The sequence below is a fragment of the Manacus candei genome, unplaced genomic scaffold (genome assembly GCF_025592945.1).
Source record: "Manacus candei isolate 608988 ecotype Guabito, Panama unplaced genomic scaffold, ASM2559294v1 h1tg000057l, whole genome shotgun sequence".
NCBI classification, from domain to species: domain Eukaryota; kingdom Metazoa; phylum Chordata; class Aves; order Passeriformes; family Pipridae; genus Manacus; species Manacus candei.
In genome coordinates, this window is record NW_026138105.1 from 2,374,000 (window position 1) to 2,393,452 (window position 19,453).

Consider the following 19,453-nt stretch of genomic DNA (forward strand, 5'->3'; position numbering starts at 1 on the left):
CCATAAATGATTCCATAACCAGTAGTAGGGATAATCCTTTTAAGTTACATCTATACAGTGAGTTCCACACAGACACACACACACACACACACACACAGTTGCAGTACAATCCAAATGTAGCTGATGGGCCCCTTGTGCATGTGACACAGAATAATGATGATGGAAAGTGTCACTGTAGTAGAACAAATGCAATAGCAAAATAAAGACTTGGTGTTGCCCTTATTCTTCATTAGTTTCCTCCACCTGGGCTTTCTCAACCCCTTTCTCAGCTGAACATCTGTGCTGTAGTACAGGCTTGTAATTCTGCTGTTGGACCATGGCTTCCTAAAATTTATTTAGGACGGGCCACCTGGAGGTCTGTGGTTCATCCCTATCCTACCAGGGCCAGTTAGATCAGGTTGGATATGAGCTTGCCCAGGAGAGTTAGTCGGGGGACAGAGCTCACATCACCTTAGGCTTCTCTCCTGATATGTGAGCACCCTCTAGGTGAAAATACCTTTCTGTACGTTTAAATGGAATTTCCTGCATTGCTACCTGGGCTGGTTCTCATCTGCACCTCTGGGAATGGACTAGCTCCATCTTCACTCCATGCTTGCATTAGGGATTCATAGGCAGCTTTAAATCCCTCTCCACCTTCTCCAGGTTGATGAATCCCCATCTTGGTCTCTGTGTGTCCCCCACTGCCCTGCTGGGGGGTCTCTGTCTCCAGGTGGATGTCTCCAGTATGTCAGTGTTGTCATCTTGAGGAGCCAGAGCTGGATGGAGGCGTCTTTAAAGTGCCAAACAGGAAGAGGGATCCCTGCTCTTCACCTTCTGGCTCCACTTTTCTTTCTACACCTCTGGATAAAGTTTGCATGGGCAGTCAAGGACCTTACACTGCAGCCTTTGGGGGAAAGGCTGCCTTGCCCTTTTCATCTTTAATCTGTTTTGTTGGGGCTTTTCTGAGTGACAGATCTGGTGGAGCAGCTCCCTTAGTTGACTGGTTGACCATCTGTGTCAAGAAATGGGCCTTGATGGTCTCCATAACTCTCCTGGATTGTTTGAGCACAAACCCAAGCCCTTCCAGCAGATGCTTCAATATATATTGATCTAAAATATGTATTCCTTTGGGAGATAAGGTACGGTGTGTTAGGAAAGCAGTGTACCTTTTTGGCTGAAATGTGGGGGTTTTTTGGAAGATCTGGCAGGAGTGGTTTAGGGTGGGACCTGGCAACCAGTGGTTCTGTGTTAGTGGTGCTTTGTTGTTTTGGAGTGGGTCAGGACCTTCTTTTTCCATGATTGTTCATTGCAGAATTCACTGGTTTAACATGTAGAGAAATCTGTATGTCTATATATATGTACACGTTTGGCTCTTCTCATAAAAACTTGAGGTCCTGTGTTTCCTGCTTGTTGGAGCTCTTGGGAAGTTCAGTGGACATCACAGTGCTGAGCTTCAGAGGATGTGCCTAGTGAGACATCCTGGGTGCAAAGCTATGTCTGGAGTTTAGCTCCCTCCAGAGGCTCTAAGCACCTGAAATCATCATTCCACAGACAAGTCAGGGGAGTGTCCAGACACCAGCAGTGTGGCCAGGTCTGAGCCATCCCATCTGCTTTGCAAGGCCCTGGGCCAGGGCACTGAAGCACCACTGTGACAACGAGACCTGTCCAGTGACTTCCTAGCACAGCATTTTCTTTGAGCAAACCAATGAAAAGCTGATTTGCTGCTGAAAGTGCAGTAGTGGGAACAAGTTAGTTAAAAACGTGGGATTTTGATGGTTTGAACTGATAAAAGTGCAGAAATCACATTTGGAATGTGTTTGGTTAGATCGTGTATTTATTTTTTGCTGTTGTTGAAGAGCACTAGATCAGAGACAAACCCCAATAAAACCACTGGCAGAGTTTCTGCTCCTCCCTCTGGCTCCCTGAGGTGCAGTTGTGGTTTGGTGCTGGCTGCAGCAGTGCTGTGCCCAGTACCTGGCAGCAGTGTGGCTTGGCAGTTGGCAGAGGTAATGCAGGACCATGTTGAATATTTTTGTTCAGCCCTTTTTGTGCACTTCCCATTCTTTAGGTCCAGCTTATCAGCCTTCAGCCTAAACAGGGTCATCTTAGTTCTCACTATGATACGAGCTGTGCTTTGGCCAAACTCATGTGTTGGTTCAGTTTGAACTCAAGGGAATGTGGCACTTGGGGACATGGGTTAGTGGTGAACTTGGAGGTGCTGAGGGAATGGTTGGACTCAACGATCATAAAGGTCTTTTCCAACCTAAATGGCACTATGGGATCACTCAGCCTTGTTGCTTGCTTGCTTTTTATGGGCAAGAGCACATCTGATGTCATTTACAGTTTCACTAAATCATTCACACTCATTTTTTAGTTCTTTTCTCCTTGTTTGTTTTCAATCCACATGCAATTAATTCAGTGCTCAGTCTAGCCTGAGGTCAAGCATCCAGATTGCCCAAATCCAGATGGTCAGACCCGCTGTGGTTACTCTGCAGTGGTTTGAGCAGGAATGAAGAACAGCAGTGAGGAGAGCCTGCTGTCTGTAGGTATTGGGGCTGTGCCCCAAACCCCCCACAGGGCTCATCTGGCATCCCCCATCCAGCTGGTGAGTCATGGGACAGGGACAGACTCCAGCTTCTCTCACTCCTGGGACTCTGCAGGGCAGATATCACAGTGCCAGGGGGAGATGAGCTGCTAGTTCCCTGGATCTGGCATGGGGAATCCCAGAGAGGCTCAGAGGGGTCGCTGCACACAGAGACCTGTGCACAGGGAGGGATGAGAGTGGGAAGTGGGAACAAATGCAAGGTTCATACTCAAATTCGAGACACTCAGCAGGTCTGGTGTAGGGGTGAGCAGGGGGATGCACAGTACAATGCTCTGCTGTCCCCTGGGGAAGGTGCAGTGAGAGGCTGTCCCAGAGCAGCGAGGGACCCTTGGGCTCCTGCCCCCAACCAGGCTGAGCAAAGGTACAGAGTCCTAAAGCAGCTCTGCCTTTCAGCTCAGCAGCCTCTTCCTCCAGTCTTGTTTGCAGGCTCCTTTTGAGGGGCAAAAATGCAAGAAGTGAGATTTCCATCTGTGCACGGAGGAGGTCCAGGCTGGGAAGGTGTGTTCAGAGTGTCAGGGGGATGTGCAGAGGTGCTGTGTGCTCTAGTTCATACTAGAGGAATTGACTCAGATTTGCAGCTTCCCCCCACCCCCCTGTCCCCCACGTATCAGCAACCACTGGCTGACAACTGGGAAATGTCTAAGTCCACCCTAGTTAACAGCTGTTCCTCAAATTTAGCCATTCCTGGCTTTTAATTTAGCAGGGCTTTTTCTACTATTCTCTTCTACTCGATCAGGAAATGTCCTCAGGAGTAAAGTGCTACATCAGACCTGGTTGCCACGCTGGGAAAAATTTTAATTTAATGCCATGTCCAATTTCATTTTGGTTTTTAACACCTTCAAGTCCAGCAGCAAACCACTGCCTTCAGTGCAGTTGGGCTCTCCTGGGGTGGTGATGAGCACCATCACCTTGGTGTCCCTGCAAAATGATGGAACCTGGTGAGAAACGAAGTTACTGATGGAGGATTGTCCTCCTTGTCTTCAGACAACTCTGACTTGGCCAAAAGTAGTCACATATTGCCTTAAAAGCCTTTCAGATTAATTTTCTGTTAATGCTGTCCTTATTGTTACCAGTGGAAATACTCTTGTAAAATGTGGCACCTCCTGCCCCTGTTTTCCCTCCACTGTTGGGTCAGAAGTGATAAGAGAACACAAGCTCTATATTTCTCCACTTAACCAGAAATGCCAGGCTCCCTGATTTTTAACTTTGCAATACATTTTTCCTAGCCCTGCTCTTTATTTTTGTTTTTGCAGAGCTGGATGTTCTGGGAAATGGAGATTGATGGGGGTTTAGAGGCTGCCTGAGGAATTGGGGATCACTGCAGCAGAGAACAAAGGATGGATAAATGGATGTTGCACTGGTGACTCTGTGATTCATGACTGAGCTTGTTTTCATTGCAGTGGTTCTGCTTGCAGATGATACGAAGTTTCTCAGAAGCTAATTTTGGTTTGTAGCCTGTGGGCCTTTTTCTTAAGACAAATCCATTGTAGTGAATGTGCCCTGTGAAGCCTCAGCAGTGTTTGCAGTAGCATTGTTTGCCATTGGACAGCTTTGCACAATTGTAAGAAGCATCAATTACAGTTATTTTTCTTCTTTTTTAAAGTCACTAATCCTTCAGGCCTGTGGTTTGCACGCCAGCTTAGGGAAAGCAAAACCAAACAAAAGGCTGGAAGAAGAAGAAGAAAAAAAAGCCCTGTGAACAAACACTTCCAGAAGTGAATAGGATGAAAACAAAATGGTTTAATGTTCTGCAGCATCCTTTGTACTGGATGGGGACTAACATCCCCACTGCCTGTCTAATTCCCTGAAATTCCATGGCAGAAATTAAATTCTTCAGGATACTGAGAAAATTTAAAGATAAATTATATATTCCCCCATTTCTAAAACAATATGTACTTCTTTATGTTAAGTTAAATTTTAGACTTTAAGAAAATAATTGTCATAAAAACTCAGAAAATTGTCAAAAAATCAAAATTCAACAAATTTTAAAAAATGTTAATAAAGTATTAATTTGTCTTCTTCTGTAAGGCCCTCTATTCCCCCTTCTTTGTTAGTAGGTAGTACATTTTCATGCCAATAGCTTCCTTTTACTTATAAAATTAAAAGTTGATAAACTTAAAAAGGCATAAATAAGTTATTGTTATAGTTTGTTAATATTAATTACTGTTTTTGTATACCAGTAATTTGAGATATACTTGGAGATTGGAATGCAGGGAAATTTTGTAGAGCCATTCACGGTTACAGTGACATTCTGCTCCACACTTATTGGAACCACTTTTAGGACAAGGATAAAAACATCCTAGGCAATCACAAGGATCCATTTTACTGTATAGTAACAGTCCTTCAGTGCTCTAAATATTTGCTTCCCAAATGGAGAAATTGGTATGAATTGAATCACAGCTTTGTAACAAGGAGGTTTTTAAATACTGAAACTTTAAAGTGCTCTGGCTCTGTCAGATATTTCTGAGGCCTTTTCAGAGAGAGGGATCCCAGGCTGTTGAATTACTTTAAATGTGTTTGCTCCTGTTTCCATTCTTGAAGACTTTAAGATCTTCACCAAGGGGTGAAAGACTGTTATCCTTGAATTAGTTTTTATTTTTATATATATATATTTAAACACCACCTTTTTTGTTTAATGGAAACCAAGGAAGAGTGAGACTGTAAATTCTCATAGGTGATTTCTGGATGTTACTTTTTATAAGTCCTATAATACTCTTGTTCCTCTGTTTGAGGGAGCTGTACATATGCCCACATGAGATCACAAATGACATTTTAGCTGAGGACACTGCCCAAAATAGCTAGGGTACCACAAAACCACTGTTATTAGGTAAATCTACTGGATTAGCTAAAATGTGGCGAGTGAGTGATGAAGGTGTTATTAAAGTATATTAAAGTCAATAGAGGATTTCCACTGATGCAGAAGGACCTGATCACTAGGAATGGATGTATTTTAGACTTTTCCTGCCTTTATCTGTGTTGAATGAAAGCCACATGTGAGTCGGGTTGTGACACTAATAGAGCCATTTTAGGGCTCCCATATTTCAGGCAGGATTTCATCTCAAAGGATTTCCTGGACAGAAAGATGTGTGCGTATGCCATGCAACAACTGTATAGTTTCTCATTTCACTGAAAAAAATCTTGCAGAAATAACTAAAACCTTCTTTAAGGAGAGGACCTTAGCCATGTGTTGGCCATCTGAGAGGTCTGCCAGTAAAATCTTTGTATTACCCCAGAAAGCACTCTGCAGGCACCACAAATTTCTGAGGGGCAGCTTGAGAGTGAGTGGCTGTGCTTTTGGGCAGCCTCGTGTGTCTCTGGCCTTGTGCTGCTCCTCCAGCTGGGGATGGTCTCCCACAGGTCCCATGTCACATCTACCAGCCTTTCATGGGTGTTCCTGGGGTGGCTGAGGTGGCACTGGGCCTTTTGTGAAAAGCAGTTGGCAAGGGGAAAAAATTTCCTTTCCCTCTTCCAACCCCTTCCAATGTCACTGTGCGAGAGGCAGAAAACAACTGTTGATTCTGGGAGACCAGAAAAACCCAAACTAGCCCAGACTGACATTGGGTGTCTTGGTCCCCTGATCAGGGTAATTTGCTGGTGAAGGGGAAGGAAATTCCACCAAATTCACTCTGGCTGTGAAACTTCTCTGTTTTACAGGTTTAAGAGCTGCTATTGTGAGTGGCCACGTGTGCTGGGACCCAGAAAGGCCCCGTGCCCTGGGCTGATCCCCCAGCGTGGGCAGCAGGGGAGGGGGGGATTCTGCCCCTTGGATGAGACACCCCCCCTGCAGAGCTGCTCCAGCCCTGGGGTGTCCAGCACAGCGAGGACATGGAGCTGCTGGAGAGAGTCAGAGGAGGCCACGAAGGTGAGCTGGGAGAGCTGGGGGTGCTCAGCCTGGAAAAGAGAAGGCTCCAGGGAGACCCTGTTGTGGCCTTTCAGTACCTGAAGGGGGTCTGTAAGAAAGATGGGATCAGACTTTTTAGCAGGGCCTGTTGTGGTAGGAGAAAGGGTGGTGGTTGTAAACTGAAAGAATTTGTAGATTTAGAATAGATATAAGGAGGATTTTTGCTTTTGTGCTGAGGGTGGTGAAACAATGATATAGGTTGCCCCATTCCTGGAAGTGTCCAAGGCCAGGTTGGATGGGGTTTGGAGCAACCTGGGCTAGTGGAAGGTGTCCCTGCCCATGGCAGGGGTGGGATGAGCTGATCTTTAAGGTCCCTTCCAACCCAAACCATTCTGGGATTCCAAGAGTGAGCGAACGTGTTGCAGGTCTGTTGTGTGTGTGTTCCTGTGCTTTGTGCTATGGCAGAAGCTGCTGATGCCATTGGAAAATACCTGTTGGAGTCTGGATACTGCCAAAACAGAAACTGGAACAGTGGAGGTTGTACAAATAGAGGATAGAATTGTTCATGGAGTGCCTGTGTGTGTGCCCACCTGAGATCCCCTCAGTTGTATTTTTATACTGCTTAGCCCAAAACTGTATGAACATGTAGGAAAGTGCAGTCTGTAGCAGACTGGGGAACTTCAGTCATTGCCTTTGGTTGGGTGCTTGCTGAGAGTGACTTGGGAATTTCTCATCCTCAAAGTTAGAAAAGCATGTGGTGGTTTGCATCTAGCACAGGAATCAACAATCAAATGTACTACAGAAATGGAAGATTGTGTTTCTTTTTGGAAACGAGGAGCTGTTTGCTGTACACTCTTGGTTTTGGAAATAAAGTGTCTGTGGCAAATCTGCCCCAGGTATTGCAGGGGTAACTGGGATTTTGCAGTGTAGTGGCCCCAGCTGGCCCATCCCATGTGTTTCCCTCAGGGTGTTGGAGATCACACTGAGGAGAGGACTGTCTGGGGGGACAGCAGATCAGAGCTCGGCAGCAGAGAGGAAAAAAATGTGAATTGTTCCTGGGTTTGTTGAGGGAGTCCCTTGTTAATTATTTTCTTTTTCAGGCCTGAGTACATCGGGTGAGCAATTGGCTCTGGGGTTGGGCACAGAGGGTGACAGTGACTGGGGTGACATCAGACTGTGACCTGTCACTACTGGGGTTCCCCAGGGCTCCATCTGGGCCCTGTGCTCTCCAACATCTCCAGCAATGACTTGGACACGGCACTGGAAGGGACACTGAGCACGTTTGCAGGTGACCCAAAACTGGGAGGGGCTGTTGAGCCCCTCGAGGGCAGGGAGGCCCTGCAGAGAGACCTGGACAGATCCCAGGGCTGGGAATCACCACCCATGGGAAGTTCAACAAGGGCAGGTGCTGGATTCTGCCCCTGGGATGGGGCAACCTTGGATGTATGGACAGAGAGGGGAATGAGAGGCTGGAAAGCAGTGCTGGGAAAGGGCCCTGGGGGTCCTGGTCGGTGGCCACTTGGCCCTGAGTCAGCAGTGCCCTGGCAGCCAGGAGGGCCAACCCTGTCCTGGGGCATCAGGGAGGGGACTGTCCCGCTCTGCTCTGCCCTGGGGTGGCCTCACCTTGAATGTTGGGGCAGTTTGGGGGGACACAACGTAAGGAAGATGTTCAACCATCAGAGTGTCCAAAGGAAGGACAGGGAGATGGGAAGGACCTTGATTTGAAGCCGTGGGAGGACACTGAGGGCACTTGGTGTGTTCAGCTGGAGGAGACTGAGGGGAGACCTCACTGCAATTAAAACTCCCTGGGCAGGGGCAGAGGAGGGGCAGGGACTGAGCTCTACTCTGGGGGGACCAGGGACAGCACCCAGGGAATTGTGTCAGGGGGGTTTAGGCTGGGTATTACAAAGAGGTTCTTCCCCCAGAGGGTGGTTGGCACTGCCCAGGCTCCCCAGGGCAGTGGGCACAGCCCCAAGGCTGCCAGAGCTCCAGGAGGGTTTGGCTGATCCTCTGGGGCACAGGGTGGGACTCTTGGGGATGGGCCTGTGCAGGGCCAGGAGCTGGACTGGATGGTCCTTGTGGGTCCCTTCCAACTCAGCATATTCTGTGATTCTGTGAACTCAGTTTAACTCATATATGTGTTAAATAGGACACTGGATGTGGACAAGTGCTGAATTGGCCTATTTAGTGTGTTTATAGAGTCACTTCTGGCCATAGAATGGTCTAATTAATCTTGAAGTACTCTGTTGAAAAATGTTATGATTTAATGCTTTTTTGCTTTGTCCTTGAGTGGCATTTAATGTCTACACCCAGTCAGGGAGTGACCTCAAGGCTGCAGTACCTCCTGAGGAGTGTGTCCTCTGAGAGGTCTGCTGGAGGACTGAGATGATGTAATTTTTGCTCTGTAAAATGGAGCTCCCACAGAGCCAGCTTTGGGCATGGCACATACAACTTCTTCCTTGGCTCCTCAGTTTGGATATGCAAATGTCCATCTGGTTTTCCTATAATTAGGTTAGCACTGTCCTCATCTCAAAGGGATCTCATCCGTTCTTTCATCACCCTCAGCTAAAGCAACGTCACAGATGCTGCTGACTCATCTAGAGAATTTGGGAAAAGTCATTTTACCTTCCATCAAATCTTTCCTTCTCCGAGAATTTCCTAAAGGCTGACGTGGGGAGTTGTTTGGTTTCCTTTTGGGGTCTCCCAGACCGTTTCAGTGATTAGCTTGGAAAACTATGACATGTTTAAAATTAGTTTGGTACAGTTGTTAAGATGTTAATTCTACCATTTGTTTTATCCACCAGGATAAACTTGGGTTTTATGGGCTTTGAGTGTGACAATAAGCAATCAAGCCAGGTCTCTGGACGGGAAAAATATAGTATCTGTTTTAAATTTGCCCGAGACAGCAATATTCAGAAAAGCTTACAGTGATTTATTTGTGCTTAATCCTCCTAACCTCTAATTAGGGTTAAACCCCCATTAGTCTCTAGGAGCACAATGACTCTGTCATGGAGCATTTCTGGGGCTGTCTCTACACTTGAATTCCAAGAAATTTTCAGTGGAGGTATTTTGGTATCTGACAGCTAAAAAGTTAACACTCTATTTTTGTCATGTGCATGTTTTATCATCTGTGTGCTGGTGACATTCCAGGTGGGTCCCTGGGGGAACTCGTGCTCAGCAGAAATAGCTGTTTAAATTAAAAACATTGAAGCAAACATTTGGTGCACATATTTTATTGATTTCCATATCCTCTCAACACCTCATGCAACATGATCTTTACCCAGAAAGGTCAAGTCACTAAGGCTACTAATTTCAGAGTACTTGGTTATATATATTATATATAATATATATTATATATATTCTTTGGTGTGATAGATGAACAGCAAAGAAAGCATAACCTCTTTCTAATAAATTCCAGTTGCAAAGAAGGCTTATTAATAAATCAAATTTTAAAATGCACTGTAGGTAAATGCTATATTAAGAAGTGTATGCATATGTGTTGAAAAACAAATCCCCTCAGTGGTCTGCCTGGGTCTTTCCTTTTCCTTCACTGCACATCCCGTCCTTGGCTGGCTCTGCTGCCATGTCCATGGCTCCTCAGGTGGGTCTGGGCACTTCCCACATCCCTTGGTGACAGTCCCAGGCTGTGCTACACCTCTGGATGATGGGGTGTCCTTGGCAGGTTTTCTGGTGACACCAGTCTGGGAGCAGGGGCTGGTAAGTCCAGAGGGACTGAACCAGGCTGCAAAAACAGCCTGAACCTCCTGCTGGTCAACAAGGAGAAGCACCAAGTCCTACCCCTGGGAAGGAACAGCCCCAGGCACCAGGATGTGCTGGGGGACACCCAGCTGGGAGACAGATCAGCAGGAAAGGCCCTGGGGGGGCCTGGGGAGCACAAAGTTGGACATGAGTCTGTGTGCCCTTGCAGGACAGAAGGTAAGTTGTGTCCTGGGCTGTGTTGGAAGGACTGTCACCAGCAGGTCGAGGAGGGGATCCCTTCCCTCTGGTCAGCACTGGGCAGGTTATCCCTGGGGTGCTGTGTCCAGGTTGGACCTCCCCAGCACCAGGGAGACATGGACATACTGGAGAGAGTCAAGCATCAGGAAGCTTTTTTTTCTGTTTTTAATGGTGAGGGTGACCCAGCACGGGGACAGGTTGCCCAGGGAGGTGGTGGAGTCTTCCAAGGCTGCCTGGACACAGTCCAGGGCAAACAGGTCTAGGAGGCCCTGCTTGGACCAGATGACTTCCAGAGGTTCCTGCTGTCCTCAGCCACCCTGTGATTCTGCAAAGCTGGAGTGGGAGCTGCTGTCTAGAGAGCAGCTGTTTGGTTGGTTTCTGGCTCTCTCTCCTTCCCTTCCCTCTCCTCCTGACCCTCTTGACCCAGGTAAAACACAGATTTTCTGACCAGCTGGACTTTCTGGTATGAAAATGACACTGTCAACAACTTGAAGGGAACCTAAATCTTCACCTAGTAAAGGAAGAGTCTGAATTCCCAAGTCTGCTGTAATGTGCCAGTCTTCCTTCTCATTCTCTTTTTATCATGTCTGAGTGGCTTACAGGTTCCTGAGCCAAGATATATGATTAAAAAACGTACCTATGTAAATGTACAAGAATTCAAGCTTGCATGGCATGTGTCAACAGATGTATTTTATAAAAGATAAGGAACACAATGGCATCCTGTCATCATTAGGGCTCTCTCTTAGATTAATCTGTCATCTTTATATCTTTAGACTGAACAAAAATTTCTGTCAGCACCTGACCTGTGTTTTGAGTTCCGGGCTTCAGACCGATTATTATAAGAAAAAAGAGTTCATGAGGCTTGAGTGCCTTTGGAGTGTCATCTGTATCATCTTGGCCTTCCTGGAAGACTTTTGTAGCCCTCAGCTGCGTGTTTAGAAATAAATCAATACAGAAATTTCCTCTCAAGTAGACCTGCACAGAGGATTAGAAAATTCACGAGTTGCATTCAAAATTCACGGTTAGAAAATCTGGGACTGTGAAATCTGCAGAGCGTTGGCAGGGACCCCGCGGAGGCAGGTGGAGAGAACACAGGAGAGGGGGGTTTAACCTGGAGTGAACGTGGCTCCTGGGGTGACTGGGAATAGCAGTGGGATGAAGGGAAAATGCTGAAATCAAGGAAGTACCAAAGAAGAAAAAAAGAAGGGGAGGGAGCACGGGAGATGAACCCCGTAGATACAGAACAGAGGAGGTGAAAAGCAAGAGCTGGAGTCTGACAGAGGAGTCATTGGGACATTTTCTGGGTCTGCTCCCTCCTTGTTTTCCTGGTGGTTTAACCAAGAAGGAGTTTCCTTCTGTGCCATCTTGGATACCTTGAGATTGAGGCGAAGAGCTTCAAGAACAAGAGAAAGAAACCTCCCAGACACCTGTTTGCTGCTGCCTTGAGCTTCACTCACACCTTCAGAGCTGTTTCTGAGCCTTTACACCCTTTGATGTGGGTTCTTTTTTTCCCCTGTGGTCACTGGTTGCCTGCAGCACATGGAGACTGATGCCTGAATTCACCCTTGGGGTGGGTTCTGGGAGCTGCCTCTAGTAGTAAAGGGCAAAGAAAGGGTTTGATTGCTTGTAATTTGCTTTGCTTCAAGATGTACATTCATTTTTGGCTGATCTTTCCTTCTTCCTCCAAGTTGTGGATATGTCTTCCTGCTTTTGGGATTTCTACACACAATATCCTTGGCAGCAGGAGAAGAAGGGCTGAAGAATTGATTCCTATGGACATGGCTGGGGAAAAAAATCTGATTTTTATGTTATGAGGCACAGATACATTTAGGGTTCAAGTATACATGTATTTTATACACATGGGAGGTGCTGGTTACTGCAATGACTACAGACCCTGAAGGTGGATGGACTGATGCTCAGCTGAGGATGATTGACAAATTGCCTTATTTTCAGGTAGAATAACCTACATAAATTCTTGTCCTGATTTTTGTTGAATATGTGAAAAGGGTTATGACTCTCTTAAAAAAAGAACCAAAAACCCAAACAGTCCCAAAGCACCAAAAATCAAGAATTCATCCTAAAACAAACTCTTTGCTAAAAATACCTAATCACTGTCAATCTCCCTGGTTGTCTGCTCCTTGAAATAACATCCTGGTTGTGATACCATTAACCCCATAAAAAACCTGTCCACTAAATTTTAAGAGGGGCAAATCCAAGCTTCAGAGAGCTCTCTATTTTGCCATACCCACGGAGCAATTTGAAATACCCACTTGAGAAGCTAAAGAAAGACAGGAGCCTCACTGTGTCCCCAGCTTGGCTTAGCACTTGGGGTTTAACATTAGGCACTGGCAGATTGTCTGGAAAATTCGGCATTTGCACAAAGCACAGTAGTTACAGCAGGAATTCAGGTGTGGTTTGCAGGGTCTGAAGGTTGGCACACAGTTGGCAGCTGGTGGGGGCCTTGGTTTCGGAGGGGTCTTGCGTTCAGCATTTTTCTAGAAGACAAAAACGTGGGAATTCGTGGAAAAGCGAAGTGAGCACAGGTCACAGGGGTCAAGGGAGGGAACAGAGGGAGGGTCTGGCTTGAGGTGAGGAGGTGGTTGCTGGCAGTGAGACCTGGATTAGCAACACAGAGGTGTGGTTGGTCTGGATCGTGGGAAATGGTGGCTGGAGACCAACCCTCTGAGCAAAATGATAAACCTTGTGAGCCCTGGATTTTGACTGTGATTGGGCAGAGTGTTGGAAAAGGATCTGTAGGGAAAACTGTGGAAACAGTGAAGAAAGGTATAGAAAAACATCCAAAGGTGGTGAAGTTATCAATAAAACTAATTAAGGTGTTGTGCCTGGATCCCCAGACTTTTCAAATGAAAGACTGAACCCTCCCTGTCGGTCTGTGGGGCTGGTACTACTCTGCTGGGCTGAGAGAGCAGGGAGGTGACCTGGCAATGCTCCACCTCCCAGGGCTGGGCTGCCAAGCTGCCCTTGGAGCCCAGTGATCCTTCATCCATGAGAAACCTTAACTGCACACACGGATAAGTGTCCCCCAGCCTGCCCAAGGAGTGCTGCTCCTCCATCTGGGACCGGGAAAGGTGGGAAATTTTGGGTTGCTCAGCACGTGCCTGGGACCTGGGAGGGATCTCTGGAACATGCCAGCTGCAGGCACCCTGTGCTCCTTTGTAACTCAGAGTTATGGGATAGTTTGGATGGGAAGGGATCTTTAAAGCCCTTCTTGTTCCACCCCCTGCCATGGGCAGGGACACCTTCCACCAGCCCAGGTTGCTCCAAGCCCCATCCAACCTGGCCTTGGACACTTCCAGGGATCCAGGGGCAGCCACAGCTTCTAGTTTTCTTTCCACCTTTATCATTTTGCATGTGGTTTTACAGTATTTAGAGCTTTAAGCTGTATGTCAATTATTTAACTCAGGGAATGGCAGTAAAAGCCTTCCAAATGAATGCACAGAGGGAAACTCTACATGTAACAAGCCATTCTAATTCAACAAAGTTTTCTGAACAACCACCTACCTTGGAAGATTTCTTGTTCTCTGCCTCTTTCCTGCTGACTTTCTGGGATCTTCTAGTTAAATCTTCAATGAGAATAGCACAACATAATATGAAACCAATTTTACAGCATGGTGTTTCGTTGAGATAATCCTATTTTTGGGTGAGAGAAGGCAAATAACTTGCATTGCCACCTCATCCCTGTGTGTTTTCCAGTGAAGGTGTTCACCTCAGGCACAGAGTGTCTGAACTCTTGTTGTCACTGCTGCTTGTGCAAAGCAGAAGAACACTGATGTTTGTATTTTAGGAGAGAATTTTTACACTTTGTTTGGTAGATGCAAACAAGGAACAATTTCGGAGAAATAAAATTAAAGGTCCCTGTCTAAAAGATGAGGGTACTCATGAACATTAGTCATGTGAACAAAAATAGGAAAAATCTTTAGAATTCTGTTTTTTTTTCCTGTTAGAAGGTGGAGTTACATGCATAATTTTGGAAGGAATTAGGAAGTGTACACTGGTTTTCACAAGCAAAAACTCTCTGCTGGTTTGTTACAAACTCCTCATCTCAGTGATGCCACCTTTCATTTGCAGTTCTTTGTTCCTTCTCCACCCACCATTTGTTTTAGAAAACATTATTCTCAAAGATGTTTCATTCATGTGCCTGTAACTTGGATTATCGTGTCTTTATCACTATATATATACATTTATAACTATATATAAATTCCATGACTAAGACTTGTCTTGGCCTCTAACACAGCAAGACTGTTAAAGTGTGAGACACTTCCCAGCTCCCCAACCTGTTATGATATTTTTGATACCTTTACTCTGTGTGTGAGTTTTGTAATAAGCACTGCATGTATGTAATAAATGACTGGGATAAAAATGTCCATATCCCCACTGATAAATGGTGGCTCCTCATCTATTCCAGTGTTCTCTATCAGTATGTTTCTGAGTATTTGCTAATTGCAACAGAGTGAAGAACAAACAGTTTGGGCTGGTTTGAGGCGTTTCATTTATTAATCATGATTTTTTATGGTTAGAGTTATGTATCTCTAAGAAATAGTGTGGGGGGGAAACCTGTACTTCAAGCATATAAAGTTATTGTCACTTAATAAGGGCAAGCCTTAATAAAGGTATTGCACTAACTCAATTAGTGATTTGGATGCAGTTCCAGCTGGAATATTGAGTGTTCTTTGTTATTCTGTCCTTTGAAACTTCCTGACAGTAACAAAGGTACGTGTAAGTAATTTAAATCTACCTCAATTTGCCTTTGTGTAGTCCAGTTGTACAGGATTGTTTGGACTGCTTTGGCTATAAGAGAGGTGAGTGTTATGCAGAGATCTGTTTCTTTGAACTTTTCCTGCATTTTTCAGTGTCAAATGTTCACTCTGTTGTATGAAAGGACATTGTATGTAGGAGAGGAATGAATGCAAAGGTGAACTGGAGATTGTGGTGTTGGCTTAGACTCAGACTATCAGTGTGCTGGGGATTGCTCTTCACTCCCTGGCTGATTGCTTCATCCCTCTGTTGACTCTAAAATGGGGAAGCAGAATAGCTGGGATGTGCCATGGAGGGGATACAGGATGCTCTGCTCCTGAGGGAGGAGGAGTCTCTTTGCAGGCAACCAAATGGGGCAGAGAGGGACAAGGGCTTTTGTGGGGCATTGCAGGACCCCCCAGAGCAAAAGGGCCTGACAGTGTTAGGGGATCTTTGCTATCCTGCATGTCTGTTGGCAAAGGAATAGCAGAGAATCCTTGCAGAGCCATGGAAGAGTTTGGTACCTCAAAACAAGCTGTACTGAAAATCTCTTCAACCTCCCCTTTTTGTTCTGAAAAAGGAAGGTAATTCTTGGAGTGTCTGAGAGATGTTCCATCTCTGTAGTAAACTCAGTTCATGGAATCCCAGAATGGTTTGGGCTGGAAGGGACCTTAAAGCTCATTTTGTTCCACCCCCTGCCACAGGAAAGGACACCTTCCACTAGCCCAGGTTGCTCCAAACCCCATCCAACCTGGCCTTGGACACTTCCACATGGCATGACACAGCATCTCTGTCATGTTTAAAACAGGGGCTCACTTTTGTGAGAAGACAGAGAAATCAACTGAAGTGAGTGTATTTTATATCTCTGATTTTAATTGGAGTAAAATAAAATGTTGGAAGCGTGATGCTGAAGGTATGAGGGATCACAAAGACCATGCAATGGTGCAGCTTGGGAGGCTGCACAACAGCACAAGGTTCACTAAACTTGCAGTTAAACAAGGCCAAGTTAACTCAGCATTCAAACACTCAGATTTCTGTAGAAATGCAAGTGCAGGGCAACTGTTTTTCCTTAAAGAAATGTTGTCCTGAGTAAGAGCTCTGAAAAAATACAGTAAACAAGGTAAGAAACCAAACTGCTTTAAGCAAAAGCTCTAAAAGCCTGTAGAAAGGAGCTAAACAAGAGTATTTTTTACATTATTAGTGTTTTGACAGAGTTATGAATGGTGTTCTGCAACTAATTAGCTCCAAAAATTTGATTCTTGAAAGGAGAAGTTTGTGTAAATTAGGGCAGACACAAGGAAAATATCTTGTGAAGAAAAGAGTTAAGCTTTGCCCTAACAAGGTTCTTCCCTAACAGGACAGAGTAAGAGTAGGGATAGAGCTGGTCCTGTCTTGGATAAATAGATAACCCCTGGCTCTCCCTTGCAGTGCTCTTTTCTTCCCCTGGTTAAACTGGGGTGATATTAATACCTGTTAATACTGTTGATTTCTCTACCACAAGAGCAGGTACTTAAAAAGACCCCACATTATGTTCATATTTTTTATATGCATGAGATTTTCAAAGGAAGGTTATTGCCCATATTAGCAGAAGAACACCTAAACACAAAAAGACCTGCAGTATGATAGGACCTGAAGTAAAGTCTGTAAAACTTAAATAAGTCATCTGATGACTATTCTTTTTTTCCCCAAAACTGAGGGTTGTCACATTGTCATTCTTGGGTGCTGTAGCCACAACAGCTCTGCACTAAGGCAAGTGTGTGACATTGCAGTGTTATCCAAATAGTCTGTAGGAACCAACAACTGCATTTTCTGCAAATCCTGTTAATTTGGCACCGAATGGCAGATTTTACTCACCTACTATGGAGATGGGTGGGAGATCTGAGAGATCCATTCTGCTGCTCCTGGACAGGTTGCATTCTGCCTTCTCCTCAGTGACCATGTGGGAATCAGCAGCTCTGAGCAAGCTGTAGCAGAGCAGGAGGCTGAGGAAGAGCCTCTTCCTTTCCATCGTGGGGAGGAAAGATTCCATCGTCATGAAAACCAGAGTCGGTCAAAACCTGCAGGTGGAAGAGGTGCAAGGATATGAATCTCAGAAATGGTTTTCTGTCACGTTGTGCAGCTTTAGCAACAAAACTTTGGCAGTTCTTTTACTTCCAGCACTTTGATACCAGAATGCCCAAGTTTCTAGTTGTCGGAGTGGAAAAACACTGTATCAAATAGAACTCTCTTAGACAGTCTCTTTTTTCCTGGTTCTTTCCTCGAAATGTTTATTTTCCCAGAAGATGCAGGAGGTCTCCCAACAACGTATGACCAAGGGCAGAAGCTCAATCGCTTCATCAGACTTTTTTTCCCAGAAAATCTCGTTAAAAAATTTGTCCTAGAAAACATGGAAAAATAATGACAATTTAAAAAAAACCGCCGAAAACCACAAATTGTGTTTCCCTGTAGTTCTCTCCTCTTGAAAATAACCTCAAAAGTGACTGCTCTAATCCCACAGTAAATCACGGCTGTAACTCACACGAGTTATGAAAAGGCCCAGTGCTGTAAAGTCTTTATGGACCTTACTGTGCACTGAATGACTTGTAAGATGTGACAAAGTCCGTGGAATTTGAGGATATTTATGGAGGAACCTGAGCAGAGCGTGGCCATTCACCTCAGATGACACTGCCAGCCCCCGGTGACGCAGTGAGGGGCACACAGATTGTGTCACCAGCCTGGGCTCCTTGCAGGGCTGTGTTTCAAAGCTGATTTTTATTTCCATGTGCATTACTTTGGTGCTGTGTCAGAGTTATGGGAACCTTCCCCTGGGGGCTCTGTCAGCCTCCAGATTTATGGGTAGCCTTTCATCAGTGAAAAGCTACTGGTAGCAGTAAAAGGAGGGAGTGGAACCAAATGTTTTAAGCCATTCATCTGCTTGTGATGACTTCATTACTGGAGAGTTAAAAGATGAAGAGTTTCTGCATTGGAAGGGCTTCAATCTGGTCACTGCTGCTATGCAGAATCTGTTCTCTGCACGTGCTTTTATAGCCCCTCTGTTCCTGTGAGATGGTGAATATTATGCTTCTAACTCCAAGCGTTTGGGCTCAGTCCTAAAATCGTCTGTTCTCCAGCCCATGCTCATGGACCAGATCAGTGCTGGGTGTATGGATGCTGCTTTCCATGGTGGTTGTAGCTGTGCCATGAGGATATTCACCTCAGCTCTGGAGAAGGGCTGGGAGAGCTGGGATTGTTCAGCCTGGAGAAGAGAAGGCTCCAGGGAGACCTCAGAGCCTCTTCCAGTGCCTAAACAGGCTTATGAGAAAGAGGGAGAGCAACTTTTTACACGGGCAGAGAGCAATAGGGCAAGACAGGATGGTTTCAAACAGAAAAGAGAGAGATTTAGGCTGGACATTAGGAAGAAGTTCTTTACTCAGAGGTTAGTGAGGCCCTGGCACAGGTTGCCCAGAGAAGCTGTGGCTGCCCCATCCCTGGAAGTGTCCAAGGCTGGGTTGGATGGAGCTTGGAGCAACCTGGGCTAGTGGAAGGTGTCCCAGCCCGTGTTGGAACTGGATGAGCTCTAAGGTCTTTTCCAACCCCAACCATTCTATGTTTCTATGATCCCACATCTGTTAGGACTCCAGTGGGATTTGCAGGGAAGCACGTGTTGGATCCTTTGTGGTTTAGACATCTGTGTGAGGTGCAACTGAAATAGAGCCTGGAGATTTACATTGGGGGATTAACCTTGGGAAGGGAGGGCTGTTATGTCTGTATTTCAAGTGATCCACAGCTGGTGTTGTTCAAAGCTGATGTAAAGTTCAGACCCCAGCTGGGCCCTGGTCATGGCTGTGGGTAAAAGTCTTCTTTGAGCCAATTGATTCCAGTTTTGTAAAATGAGATGGGAGGAATCTTTCATTTGATTCCAAATAACCTCCTGGAGAAGAAAGTAGACCTTATTTAGAAGAAAATAAAAATTGCAATAACCAAAGGAACAAGTCTTCCCATGAATATTTGTTGTGATGGTAAAATCGTGGGCTTGAGTTTTCAGCTATTGCAATTGAGTAAAGGGTCAAGATGACCTGTCCGTGTTCATTCTTTACATGCCCTGATCTTGCAAACTCTTCTACAGAAGTTCAGCCCTTGCCTGGGGCAATTGTATAATGGAAGTATGTGAAAATATTTGCTAAGTCAGGATCCTACCCTCATCTTTTTCTTCTGTGCAGAAGAAATACCCTTTTATTTGCTTTTTCCCATCTCCTTTCACAAAAGGTATCCAAACCTCAGTGACTTCTCTGTCACATGGCTTTACATGGAGAAAACCATTCAGGTCATAATTAGAA

At 45.5% G+C, this 19,453-nt stretch overlaps 1 protein-coding gene across 1 annotated transcript; it reads right to left on the reverse strand.

Moving 5' to 3' along the window:
* Window positions 1-12,695: 12,695 nt before the first annotated feature.
* Window positions 12,696-17,710, reverse strand: ASIP (agouti signaling protein). Its single transcript, XM_051802668.1, has 4 exons — window positions 17,656-17,710; window positions 16,992-17,194; window positions 13,905-13,966; window positions 12,696-12,877 (listed from the first exon to the last, which is right to left on the reverse strand). Exons 2-4 carry the CDS (start codon window positions 17,170-17,172, stop codon window positions 12,701-12,703), a joined length of 420 nt encoding a protein of 139 aa, XP_051658628.1. The 5' UTR covers window positions 17,173-17,194; window positions 17,656-17,710; the 3' UTR covers window positions 12,696-12,700.
* Window positions 17,711-19,453: the final 1,743 nt, after the last annotated feature.